Raw genomic sequence first — 13,234 nt, forward strand, 5'->3', positions numbered from 1 at the left:
TTACCCCTAACCTGATCTGTTAGTGCCACTCACCACTGGGCAGCTTCACCCAGGGTCACTTAAGCATGATTTTCATGTCCCCGTAGATTGCTAAACACAGAAATCACTAAAGTATTGGCTTTTCGGCCTCTCAGAGGGCTTCTAAGGGGAAAACAGGGACTGTCTCTTGTCTACAGAGAATCACAGCTGGAAGATGCTGTCTGAGGACTCCCGTTGTCCTAGATGATTTCACCCGAACCCTAGTTTATCCTTTTCGTAGTTTTCTTCGTGTTGGGCTTCTACAGAAAAGAGAATCCATGGAGTATTTACCTTCACAGCCTTTCCAAATACTTGGGTCTCTCTCTCTCAGGAGGTTTTCCTTTGTGCCTATTTTCTTGAGCTGTGCTCTTTGTAAAAGCAGAGAGCAGCTGATTGCCGCCGTGTAGTCACGGTCAATGGCTGCGCAAAGATGAGGCTCTGAGCCCCCGCCACACCACACCCTGTGCCTCAGACAACAGGCACACCCTGACGTCTGCTGCCTCCAGAGTGGTGTTTCAGATGACTCTGTTCTTGAGGCGTTTAGGGAAAAGCTCCAGAGCCAAATGCGTTTGGCAATCCTGCTTACTGCGTGCCTTCATGCTTGCAAGACTCTTGGGGTTTTGTTGGAAATAAAAGTGTGCTTAGTTGAACCATATTTTTCCAACTAACTTGACCACAGTCCTTTTCCCTTCACCACGAAACACCCATCAACATCTCATGGAACCCGGTTCGGAAAGCACTATTTATGTGCACACAGTTCTCTCCCACAGTTTTCAAGATAGAGGGAAATTTAATTAGACACAATAATAAGAGATACGTGTTTAACCCCAAGAGCTCATCTTCATCCAGTCACATATAAATTGTTTCTTTAAGCTGCTTAACGTTTTTATTTTCATACTTACTTAAATTCAGTTTTGGAGAATGGAATTTTTGCAAGTTCCCGAAACACCAGCTCCCGAGCCTGTTGAAGTCCTAGAAATGCAGGAAGACTGTCCAGAAGCACAAATAGGTATTGGATACTTTCTAATTATTCCATAGTTTTCATATTTCTTGTTTGTTTGTTTGTTTGTTTGAGGTCACTGAGGATAAACTCACATCAAACAGCATGAACAGTAGCTTAAGGTCGAGTGTGGCTGTCAGAGGCATGAATGCCCCCCAGCTCGGGGGAGGTCGTGGGGCGGGCACCCGAGACTTCGCCAGCTCACCAGGCACTACGTGGTGTGCTGTGTCGTGCTTGGCTTCCTCATTCTAGTAGGGTAAATATAGCTGCTAGCTTCCCGGAGTACCAAAGGCTCAGGCCTTCACTTCTGAAAATACAGAGAACATCTGGAGGGCACAGTGGTGGAGAAATCGGACGGCCCCCAGTCCCACATCTGTTCTGCTCGTCACTTGTCAGGCTCAGTATGTGTGACAGGCTGGCATCATGTTTGTAAGGTATTCACAGAGGCAGACCAGAATCCCCTCCCTAGGCCCGCCTTTGAAAAAGGGCTTTTATTCAAACTGAAGCTTGGTGCTCTGTGCTCCACTATCTGTTATTTGTGAAACACTTGAAGATTTTTGAGAGGAATACAGAGTTGGATGATTGCTATACAAAATGATGAGAAGCGGTGCCATAAACCCAGGCTGAGATCTGCTCTGGGTTGCTCATCTCCAGAGAAGTTACCCCACTTTGATTTAGAACAATTGGTACAATAGACTTCCCCGAGAGGAACGGGGTTTTAACTTTGGCCTTCAGATTGTTTCTCCATGATTAACTTTTATACACTGAGAATTCCACATGAGTTTGATGATATGAGGGAAAGGACTTATTATCAGAAAGGCATAAATCACTTCTCTTTGTAAGCGGAAAATAGCTTCTACTTTCATTGCCAGAAAACAAATGATCCAATGGACAGGGCATTTTAATGCTTCTCTTACCTTAATGCATCTAAGTTTCTGCAGAGTCCATTGCAGCTCCACTAAAAAGGTCATCTGGGTGTTTGGGGACATAAAAATCCAGTTCAGTTCAGTAAGTACTTGGAGGTTACCTGCTGGGTGTCAGACATTGGAGAAAGCAGTCCTAGGAGAAGTGAGAAGTCTGTCCTTTCCTTTAACAAAGGTTTAAGTGAATAACACAAGAAGATGAGATGAATAAGGTAGAAGAGGTCACATTCAGGAAGGAGAGATATTGGTATGTCTTCTTTCTTCTTATATGTTTATATCGTGGACAGAGGTTGATAGAAGTGGCGGAGGGGAGAGCAGCCCACAGGGAAGGGTTAACTTTGGACAGCATAGGAGTGGCAGGCCTCGAGGGCAGTCGCCTGGGTGAAAGGGAAGGCAAGCCAGTGGTTCACTGGAAATGAAAGCCATTTCTAAGACTGCTCGTCAGTGAAGACCTTAAAGCTCGTAGTAATAAGCCACTGGAAAAAAATCAGCTAACTAGACTACTACTGTTAGTACAAGGAAGGCAAACTAAGTAATTTCTCTTGCTTAAAAAAAAATATGTATGTATAGTGAGCTGGTGCTTGTACACTTGTTTGTACTTTCCTTTTTTTCCATTTCTGTATATTTATTTCTTATAAACTTTCTCTCCTGCAGACTCTCTTGCAAGAGAGTAGGGAGTTGGGTTAAGAAAATGCGTAATAACGATGGGAAGAAGGAAAAACCCCACATCAGTAGATTAAAGCTTTCATCAATAATTGATTCATCTAGATTTTCATTTACACTGACTGCCACATGGAAGGCACTGTGCTTGGGGCCCCTTCTCCCAAGGTGACCACTGTCTTGTAGAAAGATTATCCAGAAGTAGTAGTTTGGGGTGAGAATTCAAACATGAGAGGCGTACAACTGTTCAAGGAGGCCAGACAAGTGGAAATTACTTTGGGCTGCAGGCACCAGGCGAGATTTTAGAGAAAGCAGTGTTTGAGCTGTGCCTTGACAGATGGGTAACACGGACACACAACCAGATGGAGAAGAGCGGTGTAGTCGGGCCAGCGGCATGTGCGGCATTCGTCGCGAGGGGCAGCCGGACTCCGTGGAGAACAGAGTTGGCGCTGGCCCGCTGAGCTCCGGTAGGGAGGGTGCAGCAGGCACTGAGCCGTTCGTAAAGGCAGGTCTGGGCCACATTGTAAAGCAGGAATGGCAACCTCAGGATTTTGGCCAAAGCAGTCTTTGAACTCAGAAATCCCTTTTTTTTTTTTTTTCTTCTTTTTGCTGTATGTAACCTAGCTGAAATTTCTGGAATTTTTTTTTTATTGTTATACTTAGCTTAAAATGCTATGTATATCGTGCCTTAACTTGTAGAAGAAAAACAGCAGTGGGACCAAGCTAGGTCTACCCGTAATGTGTGTGTGTGTATGTGTGTGTTTTGTCATTCTCCCCATGCCTCACCCAGGGCCAGAAGCCCAGGACGAGGACAGCAGCGATTCGGACGCGGATGAGCAGAGCACCAGCCAGGACTCCAAGGACGTGCCCCGTCAGCCCAGCGGCAGCCACGCGCCCCGGGTGGCCTCCTGCCGAGCAGCGGCCGTCTGGTGCACCGACAGTGCTTCCGATGACTCCAGGCGCTGGTCCGACCAGCTCAGCCTGGACGAGAAGGATGGCTTCGTATTTGTGAACTATTCAGAGGGCCAGACCAGAGCCCATCTGCAGGGTCCCCTTAACCACCCTCAGCCCAGCCCCATGGAAGTGCGGAATTACAGCCGACTGAAGCCCGGTAACTTGGAGTCTGCTGTCGATTTCCTGCTCCTTGTGGGTGGCATGAGGGCTGGAGGAGTGAGGCGGCGGCCTCTCGTTCTCCCTGCACCCCGTCCCTGTGACCTCAGCCTCTCCCAGAGCAGGCCTCTTCAGTTCCTTACCCCACAGTGGTGCTTGCTCTACGTTGGGCATTTCTTAAAGAAAAACACCTCCCACCAAAAACTTTCTTCCTTCACAAATCCTGAACGCTTTTGGGAAAATGGGCAAGTTACTGATTACAGATAAAGAAATAAAACTGTCTTTACAGGTAGCTTGCCAGTTAGAGAGCTAGAGGCCAGGTTCTCGATTGGAGAGACTCCCTCTTCTCGCGTTGAAGATTTCCCCATCTCTGCACTATCTTTCCGACCGGGGCGCTCCCTGGCCTGGCCCACGACCAGTGTTGAGCTAGACTGCTTCACCTGCAGCCGAGGCAGCGGCTGCTGGGACAGGCAGAGCTGCTCTAACTGGACAATGCAGCACCCTAACTTTCGAGAGCACCGTATGAGGGCACCCTTACCGAATGCCGGCTTCTCTCACTTCAGGGTGTCATGTCTCTTGCACTCCAGGGTACCGGTGGGAACGGCAGCTGGTGTTCAGGAGCAAGCTAACTATGCACACGGCCTTCGATCGGAAGGACAACGCACACCCCGCAGAGATCACCGCCCTGGGCGTCTCCAAGTAAGTGCCCGACCTGGCCAGCTCCCCCGTCCCCCGCCCCCCGCCACGGAGTCACTTGCTTAGCCTGGGTCCACACGTGCAGACCCATCTTTGGGGAAAACAGGTGTCGTTTGCAGTATCAGACGTGGCTTGAACAGACCGATCAGAGGAAGAAATCTGCCAGCGCATGGAGTGTAAATCTCTGTTCTTCCAGGTTACAGCAAGGTTTGATCCGGAGAGCTGAGCCGAAAGTGTAAATTCGGGCTCGGTTCTATTTTTGTCTCTTCATACACACAGCCCCCACCCCAGCACACACATCCACGGAAACCTGAAGAACCTCAGGAGTGACAGCGTGGCTGCGGAGGCCTTCCCCGGGGTGACTCGGTGTCATGTCATGTCTCCCGCAGGGATCACAGCAGGATCCTCGTCGGTGACAGTCGAGGCCGAGTGTTCAGCTGGTCTGTGAGTGACCAGCCGGGCCGTTCCGCTGCTGACCACTGGGTGAAGGATGAAGGAGGGGACAGCTGCTCAGGCTGCTCCGTGCGGTTTTCTCTGACAGAAAGACGGCACCATTGCAGGAACTGCGGCCAGCTCTTCTGCCAGAAGTAAGATGAGATGCGGGCGTTTTGAGTTTCTGGGGGTCAGGCCCCCAGGATATGCCTTGTGCCCTGCACGGAGCTTCTCGTGTGCTCTGGGGTCCCCAGCACACGGTGCTGTGACGGTCTGAACCAGCCTTCGCTTTCTCTTTGTCCTTTTATCACAGTTGTGCACCACGTTTGTCCTGTTGAAAAATAGGGGAAGAATCCTCACAAACACTTGGTCCTGCGTGACTCAGAACGGGAAGGTGCTCCCGTTCCGCCACGTTTGCATAGGCGGCAGTGCGGGCGTGCGCCCTCACCCGTCCCCCGTGTCCCCCACGTCTTCGACTCTCCCTGAACAGCACCATATTAGTGTTTCGTGGGGTTTCCGTTTTGCCTAAATACAGCACACTCTCTGTACCTTCTATAACTTCCTTCTTTTGCTCAACACTGTTCTTGAACTCCACGTAAATAACTAGTACTTTCATTTTAGCTGTTGTCCTATATCTGTTGTATGAATATATCAGAATTCATCTCCTTCCCTTTTGATGGACTCCTAGGGGACTGGTGCATGTTAGTGGTTCTCTGACTGGTGCTCGAGGACACACCCTTACAGACGCCCTCTCGGTAGGTGAGCTGGAGTGTCCCTAGAGGAGACAGCTCCGCCTGGAACGGACCGATCGTAAACCGAGCTGCCCTGGTTGTGGCCAGACTCGTCTCGGGAACAGCGGTGCCGCTTGACACCGCCCCAGGCAGGCTCTGCAGGCTGTCCCGGTTCTTCGGGCCTGTGTTGCCACACGGTCACTCTGGCCACTCCGGGAGCCGCCACCACTTGCTGCTTGTAACTCGCAGCGCTGCTGAGGTGGGACAGCCTGGCATTTGCTTATTGGCGGTTCGAGCTTGCTCTTGGGTAATGTGGCCCATTTTCCTTTTAGGTTTGCTTGTCGTCCCCCCCCCGTCCCCCCGGCCCTGTACTTGAGGAGTTCTTTATTTACTCTGGGTTCTAATTCTTTGTCGTTTCTACATCTCGCAGGTACCTTCTGCCAGTCTGTGGCTTACGTTTTCAGTTTATATATGTTTTTTTCTGGCACACAAGTCTTTCATTTTGATGTAGTCGCATCTCTTACTTTTTGTGATTTTTGCTTTTTTGTGGCTTAAGAAATCGGTCCCAGTCCTGAGATCATAAAGACAGCCTTGTTTATTTTCTTTTACGAAGTTCAGGGTTTTGTTTTTCACACTTGGGTCTTTAGGTCCAAATACACTTGGAATTTACTTGCAGGTATGGTTTGTAGTGGGGATCCTTTTTAGTTCCCTTGTATGGAGAGTCCATTGTCCCCTCACCGTTGATCTGGATGCCATCTCTGTCTGCACTGGGGTCCCATACCTGTGTCTGCAATCCTCTTGTTCCGTGGCAGACCACGGAAAGGATCCCGCAGGTAGCACTCTCTGATGCTGACGCTGCTTAACTCCAGAGATACTTTCATAGAAGCATGAGCTGTATAATTGTTTTTGAGCCGGTTCCTGAGGCTTTGCGGGCACCAGCGTATTGGAAAGGGTGTGGCCCTTGGGTTTATACTGACCAAATGCGCCCTGGGTTCCTGTCCATTCTGTCATCTCAGGCAGGTTACTGACCCTCTCTGGGCCTGTTTTTTTATCTGTAAAATGTGGATAATTATACCTCCCCTCATAGAGGTGCTGAGAGAACGGTGAAATCATGTATGTGAATTTTATAAAACACCAAGTGTGGAGTCTGGCAATATAGGTGTTCAGTAAAAGATGTTATTATAGTTTCTTTTCTTTTCAGATTAATGTCTTAAACCTTTTTCCTGGGAAATCTCACTCAAGATGAGGTAGCCAGAATGTTGGTGCCAGCTCTTCCTTATGGGACTTTTATGAGGTTGGCAGAGGATTCTGTCTTAGGGTTCTGTGCTTTGAGAGGCCCACTCTATAAAACCTAGTAATCTAGTAAGTTTTGACAGTCAACACCCCTGAATGGACACTGGCACACATTATTCCTTGTCGTGTTTAACTTCCCAAATACTATTTGAGGGTAGATAATTCTTGAAATTATCCATTGCTGTCAGATGTCTGGTGGAGGGTATATTTGAAAAACCAACCCCACAGTGATTGCTTATGATAGAGCAGACACAGAAGGCAGAGCAGAGCCCTGCTCACGTTCTTTGTGCCCCTCAGTTGGTGAGAGAGTTTGTCAGCACTTTTTTTAATAGTTTTTTTTACAGAGAGAGAGAGAGACAGAGTGAGCAGTGGGGAGGGACAGAGGGAGAGAGAGAATCTTAAGCAGACTCCCTGCTGAGTGCAGAGCCTGATGCGGGGCTCGATCTCATGACCCTGAGATTGTGACCTGAGCCAAAATCAAGAGTCAGGCACTTAACCGACTGAGCCACCCAGGCTCCCTGAGAGTTTATCAGCACTTCTGAGGGTCTCGTCAAAGTCCCAGATCCAAGAAGAGCCTTTTAAACTCCTTAAGCTGGTGACACTTTGTTTATTCTCTGGACACCTTTACTGGTAGATTATTGGAGGAAAAATAATTTTCTATTTCAGTCTTATGAAAAGGCAAGCTTAAAGTGATTAAATGCCACATCCAAGGTCACACCCTGCTTTATTCCAGGAAAAGGAATACTTTTTGAAGAATTTGAACACCTCTTTTAGTAGAGTCTACTTCAAGGAATTCTATCAAGATAAACAGAAAATGAGAACATTTGGACCAGACAGAAAAGCCAAACTCCTGTTCAAGAAATCACTGAGGGGTAGATCAAACAGTGTTTAAAAGCCCAAAGGAACTTGATAGTGACCAAAGAGTCTTTTAAAACAAGTAGTAAATCTTCTGCCAAGAGAAAAAGAGTTAAGCTCCAAGTAAAGATGTTGGCATCGCTCCCAGGTTTACAGGGCCCGAGAGCCTGTCCCACACGGGAAGAATGGCCTCACAGCTGTTCAGACCCTTTGGCTTCATCCTGTAGGAAAATCTTGCCTTAAAAAAAAAAAAAAAAAAAAATTCAGTCACACAGAGAGCTTGCCTTGGTTTAATATTACTTTTCTTCATAGACCAAAACAAATAATATGGTGGGTTTTTTTTTTTTGGTCCCGGGTGAGCCACACACCACAAACCAGTACGTCTTTGGCATCTTCTGGCAATTATGCGTCTGCTCTTGGGCATTATAGTGCCGGCTTTCTGTTCAGTTTTTAAGTTTGTGTCCCTCGGCCCAGTGATCAAACGTGGCGAGGACGTGCACCTACTTGCTTTTGCCTTTCCTTTAGGTGCAGTCGCTTTCAGTCAGAAATCAAACGCTTGAAAATCTCATCGCCAGTGCGCGTGTGTCAGAACTGTTACTACAACCTACAGCACGAGAGGGGTTCGGAGGACGGGCCTCGGAATTGTTGAAGACTCGACAAGCTGGTTGCCCAGCACGGTCTGTAGACCCCCCCTTCCTGATTCCCCGGTCACGGCTCACAGCTCGGAAGGCGTCTCGAAGCAGTCTCCGTTTACGCCTCTCTTCAGACCACGTGTCTGAAGCGTCGAATTCCAAGGGATCAGTGAATAAACGGGTGTCGAGTGCAGCGGTGGGGCAGACACTGTTCGGGGGAACAGCACAAGAAGAACAGGAGGTGGTTCCTCGGAGCGACTTCGCCAGTATCCAGTTCTCCCTGTTACCAGTAGCTGTCTCCAAGAGAAAATCCTCACTTACTGTCTTTTCTCGCGTCTCATTTTTATAGATCGACTCATCCTTATTTGGAAAAACCACCACCAACAAAAAAAGGCTTTTAGAAAATGGTTGTAAATCTGACTTCTTTGCAAGTAACTGTGTATATTGTAAATAGGTATAAAGGCCTTTTTTTCTAAATAAGGACTTAACTGTCTGTAACATGAGACTTCAATCTAAACCACTAACTCAGTGAACTACTTATGGTTTGTCTGACATCTCTCACAAATTAATTATAAATATGTTTTTTAAATCCTCAAAGACATTATCTGTGGTCTTTTCTCCCCGCTTTCCAGCCCAGCCTGTGTGCCCGATGTCCTTTCTTTCAAGTTGCCCACAGTATCTCCACTTAAACTAGGCTAGTAACCAAAACGATGCGGACCTTCTTTAGGAAACAGTGTGGGAGACTGAGAGTCCTGCCATAAGATACCCTGGAAATATCTGGGCATCTTGCACCTGGCTACGCACCACCTCAGTGTTGTTCCAGTGTCCTAAGGCCCCTTGTAAACTCCTATCTGGACTGCCGTGTGGCCGTAGCGTCCCCTTCTGAGCATTGCACAGTGGCGGTCAGGTGATTGATGATGCGGTGCAGGAGCCAGCCCTGCCTCAACTAATGGAAATATAGTTGCATGTAACCCACATTAGCTTCTCTTGCATAGAACATAATAAGGATGTGTCTTTGGTGACACTAATGTTCTACGATAGCTTATTTTCAAAAAAGGGTAAAAAGTGAAAAATGTGTACAGAATTAACATATAAACCTTGTTGTAAAACTGGATCATGTCAGAACTGCTTATAATTAACCTTTACCATTTAATGCCATCTACCTGAAAACCGTGAGATTTATACTGTATCAATGTCTATTTTTTTGTTTTTGCTATGAATATAATTACAGTATTTTAATATTTAGTTATTTAATTTGTTCTACTAGTTGGATACAGAACACACAAATCCAGGGAGACTAAAGCTGGTTGGGGCTTAAGAGAGAAGTTTAGTTTACAGAAAAAAGGCTTTGGTGGTGGGATTTTTTAAAATGTGTGTTATGTACATATATATATATATATACATATACATATATATAAAAAACAAATGAAACAATTAATCTAGATTTTAACATTTTCAGATATTTAGTGATAATATTATGAACAATTCTAAAAGCCCTGTGATTTGAAAAAGTGTAGAATTATTTATGGCCCAAGCAAGGAAGGACAGGCCTTCACACCCTCGTGGAGGTATCATACAAAGGACAGTGGCTTTGGCTTTCCCAACTTTTCATCTTTAGGCCCTGGTGACAGGCACACTTATGCACTAAAATGCACATATATGCACATGCATTCAGAAATAGGCATTGGTACAATAGTAATCTTGTACCTAATGGGCTGAAACCAGCTTAAGAACAAATTTGTTCTTCCTGATAACTAGGTCTCCAAGAGAAAATATAAAGGCTGCTTTAGTGCCTTATGCTTACTAAATTTAACCCTTTATTTACCTAGGTTTGAGCCTACAGTCTATTTATGATTACATATCAAAATTGATTAGTACACTTCCATTTCTAAAAGTTCAAATACACTTGTTAATAAAAGGATTATTGGCATTAATACTTTAACTTGAAGAAAAGTTGTGTTCTGTTTTCCTTCCTGTGTCTGAAGTGCTCCCCACACTTCCCCCTCCCCCACCATCTTCAGTTCTAATAAATAATGCTGGATGTTCAACAGTGGCAGGAATTGTGCTATCATAGAATCGTGGGCTTTGCCCCTGTCCGGCCCTACAGATGAGTTGTAGCAGTGTTATTCTACACTTTTTAAAAGAAGCGTCCTCCTTGTGTCTATGAACCATGTTTACCCCAAACCCAATGGCAGAGGTGTTCTTTAAAGACTTGAATATATGAATGTGTGTATGTAGTTACTTAAAGGTTATTCCTCTGTGTAATACGAAGTTACATGGGATGAACACTTTTAAACTTTCCGACACAACTTCCATAATAGAAGGTGGAAACCAAAACCCTCATGATAGTATTTCCTCTGGCAGCTGGTGCTGTGGGCAACTCTTTTATTCAGTGGGGTTTCTTTTCTTTTTGCTTCCTGATGCAGAAATCACAAATCACTCACACATGCAAGTACACTCACATACATGAACTAATTGTTCCTCTGGATGTCTTTGTGTGTTTCATGTACATTTGTTTACCAACATCTGTTCTCAGCATGTACACCCACCTTCGTGTGGTCTGTATTCCTTCTCTGAGAGTACCTCACAGGGCTCCTGCCTGATTTGTGTAGTTCATTTGTTCATCCATCCATCTATTCTAACATTTGTGTGTAGCGTGGAACCGTAATGTCATGCTTCGGAAGAGGAAAATAGCTGCCCATAGCAGCCGTCCGTCTGGATAATAGCAAAACACTCTAGATAAGTTATTTTGCACTTTCTTATGTATAAAGTTGGTAGAAACTTATTTTTTGCTTTGTATCATTTAAATACATTTTGTTTTGGTAAATGAACTGTGTATAAAATATTTATGCCGTTAAAACTGTTTTTAGAAAGTATTTTTAATTTCAGCAAGTTTGGTTACTTGTTGCATGACTATTAACACAGCTGACTTTTTGTGTCAGTGCAATGTATATTTTTTTGTCCTGTTATTAACTTGTAAGCCCTAGTAATGGCCAATTATTTGTACAGCAACAGAAGTAAATTGAAGACCTGGCTAAGACTGGATTGATTGTGGACGTTTGTACTATACTGCAGAATCCAATATCTGTTCTTTGGTGGTTATGTAAAAGGCCTGAAGAATTACTATCTAGTGTGCAATCTGTGATAACTGAATGTTCATTGTGTATGTCTCTGATGCAAAAAGGTAGAGTAACACAATTACAATACATGATTAAATGCAATAGTCCAGGTACTTTTTTTTTTTTCATTTCAAATAAATACCTACTATTTACCACCCAAAGAATAAAAGTTGTTTTTAAGTTAGTTTATTCAGGGAAGGAGAAACAAAACAAAACAGAAAGCAGATGCTTCCCTAAACTTTGTGTAGTTCTTTTCGAGTTGTGAATATCTCTTTCAGAAGCTCCTGCTTACAGAAATGTTGGCTGTTAGGTCTGGTTCAAGCCCTAGTTTGATCCATCTTTAAATGCTTTCTGCATTGAGCTTCCCAATTGTGCCGGCTTCCTGGGGCTGAGGAGTGTGTGTGGACGGACGCAGGGAGAGACAGCTGACTTCGGGAGACACGCCTGCAAGCGCAAATGGACCCATGGACAAAGTGCATCGTGTGGTTTTGGCTCTTTTTCACTGACCCTCATTCTCTCTCCGTCACATTGTGAAGAAAAGAAGCAACAGTAAATCGTCTGTCTCCCACCCCTACCGTATTCACATCAGGAATATTTTGGTATCCTGCCCTTTTTCTGGAAGCACGGCACCTACTGTCATAAGCTAGTCTTTCCATTTCAGTCTTCAGGCTGAGAGTTAAGAACTCACAAATCCATTCTTATTCTTACTAGCTTATTTAGTTTTAAAACTGCCTTCTGAGTATAGAAAACACTTTTTTAAATTTATTTAAGCTGCTTTAGCAACTAATTTTCCTCTTTCTAAAGATACAAACAAAATCCCAGTTCCATGTAAGCTTGAACGGCAGAGTCCCAAATTTGAGGATATTGTGCTCATTACAAATCCCACTTTAGTACAACTCCCTTCCCTTTAGAGGCAAAGATAGAGGAATGCCAAGAACTCCCAAGAACGAACAGCTATTTCTTCAACAACAGCCAATGGTAAGAGAGAAAACAGGGTAGTTCCCATTTCTTTAGTGCAGTACTACTCCAGGTTCTAATGACCTCAAGAAGCGTTGTAGTCAAGGATGGGCATTGCTGAAATTCAGGATTTATTTTTTTTTTTTTAAGATTTTATTTATTTGACAGATATAGCAAGAGAGGGAACCAGCAGGGGGAGTGGGAGAGGGAGAAGCAGGCTTCCCGCTGAGCAGGGAGCCCAATGCGGGGCTCGATCCCAGGACCCTGGGATCATGACCTGAGCTGAAGGCAGATGCTTAACAACGGAGCCACCCAAACGCCCCAAAATTCAGGATTTAGAGGAGAAACATGCAAATGATCACTAAGTCCCTTTTCTGCAATTTGCTTCTCCTCTCCAATAAAATGACACATGCACCCCCTCATTTTAGCCCCTTTGGAGCATCGAAGAAGAGGCAGGCCAGCAGAAGTGGTCTAGCATTGACTTAGTCTCCTTACTGCTATTCTCATTTTCCTCACATTGCAAAGCTCTTTTTTATTTACTGTTCCTTTTGACTTTTGCTAGAATGGCAGCAAGCTGAGCTCCCATGCTGGGAGCCAGCATGGTGTTTTGGAGAGCCCTGAAATACGAGTTGAGGGCCCGAGGCTGCAGCCACTCCCCACTTGTGAACTTGAGAAGCCCCTGTTGAAATAGCTCCCAGCGTCAGGTTTTCATGTGTCCCTGGCTGCCAGGAGCAGGGAGGGGTTAAGATTGCACTTCGTTTTTGGTTTTAGGACCTTTTGGTCCTTAAAAACTGTCAAGGACCCCCAC

General features: G+C 45.4%; 1 protein-coding gene across 7 annotated transcripts in view; it reads left to right on the forward strand.

Annotated features, from left to right (window-relative positions):
- Positions 1 to 11,566, forward strand: part of WDFY3 (WD repeat and FYVE domain containing 3) — a 262,976-nt gene extending 251,410 nt beyond the window's left edge. For 6 of the 7 annotated variants that reach the window (XM_035004604.1, XM_035004606.1, XM_035004605.1 and 3 more), the window contains 5 exons: positions 931 to 1,027; positions 3,392 to 3,712; positions 4,299 to 4,410; positions 4,797 to 4,994; positions 8,244 to 8,725. In XM_035004604.1, coding sequence (XP_034860495.1) covers positions 931 to 1,027; positions 3,392 to 3,712; positions 4,299 to 4,410; positions 4,797 to 4,994; positions 8,244 to 8,367 — 852 coding nt within the window. In that variant the 3' untranslated portion in view covers positions 8,368 to 8,725. Of the gene's footprint in view, positions 1 to 930; positions 1,028 to 3,391; positions 3,713 to 4,298; positions 4,411 to 4,796; positions 4,995 to 8,243 lie in introns of all 7 variants that reach the window. The other variant, XM_035004607.1, reaches the window with a different exon arrangement.
- The last annotated feature ends 1,668 nt before the right edge of the window (positions 11,567 to 13,234 follow it).

Source organism: Mirounga leonina, unplaced genomic scaffold, assembly GCF_011800145.1.
Source record: "Mirounga leonina isolate KUSES-001 unplaced genomic scaffold, KU_Mleo_1.0 Mir_129, whole genome shotgun sequence".
NCBI lineage: Eukaryota > Metazoa > Chordata > Mammalia > Carnivora > Phocidae > Mirounga > Mirounga leonina.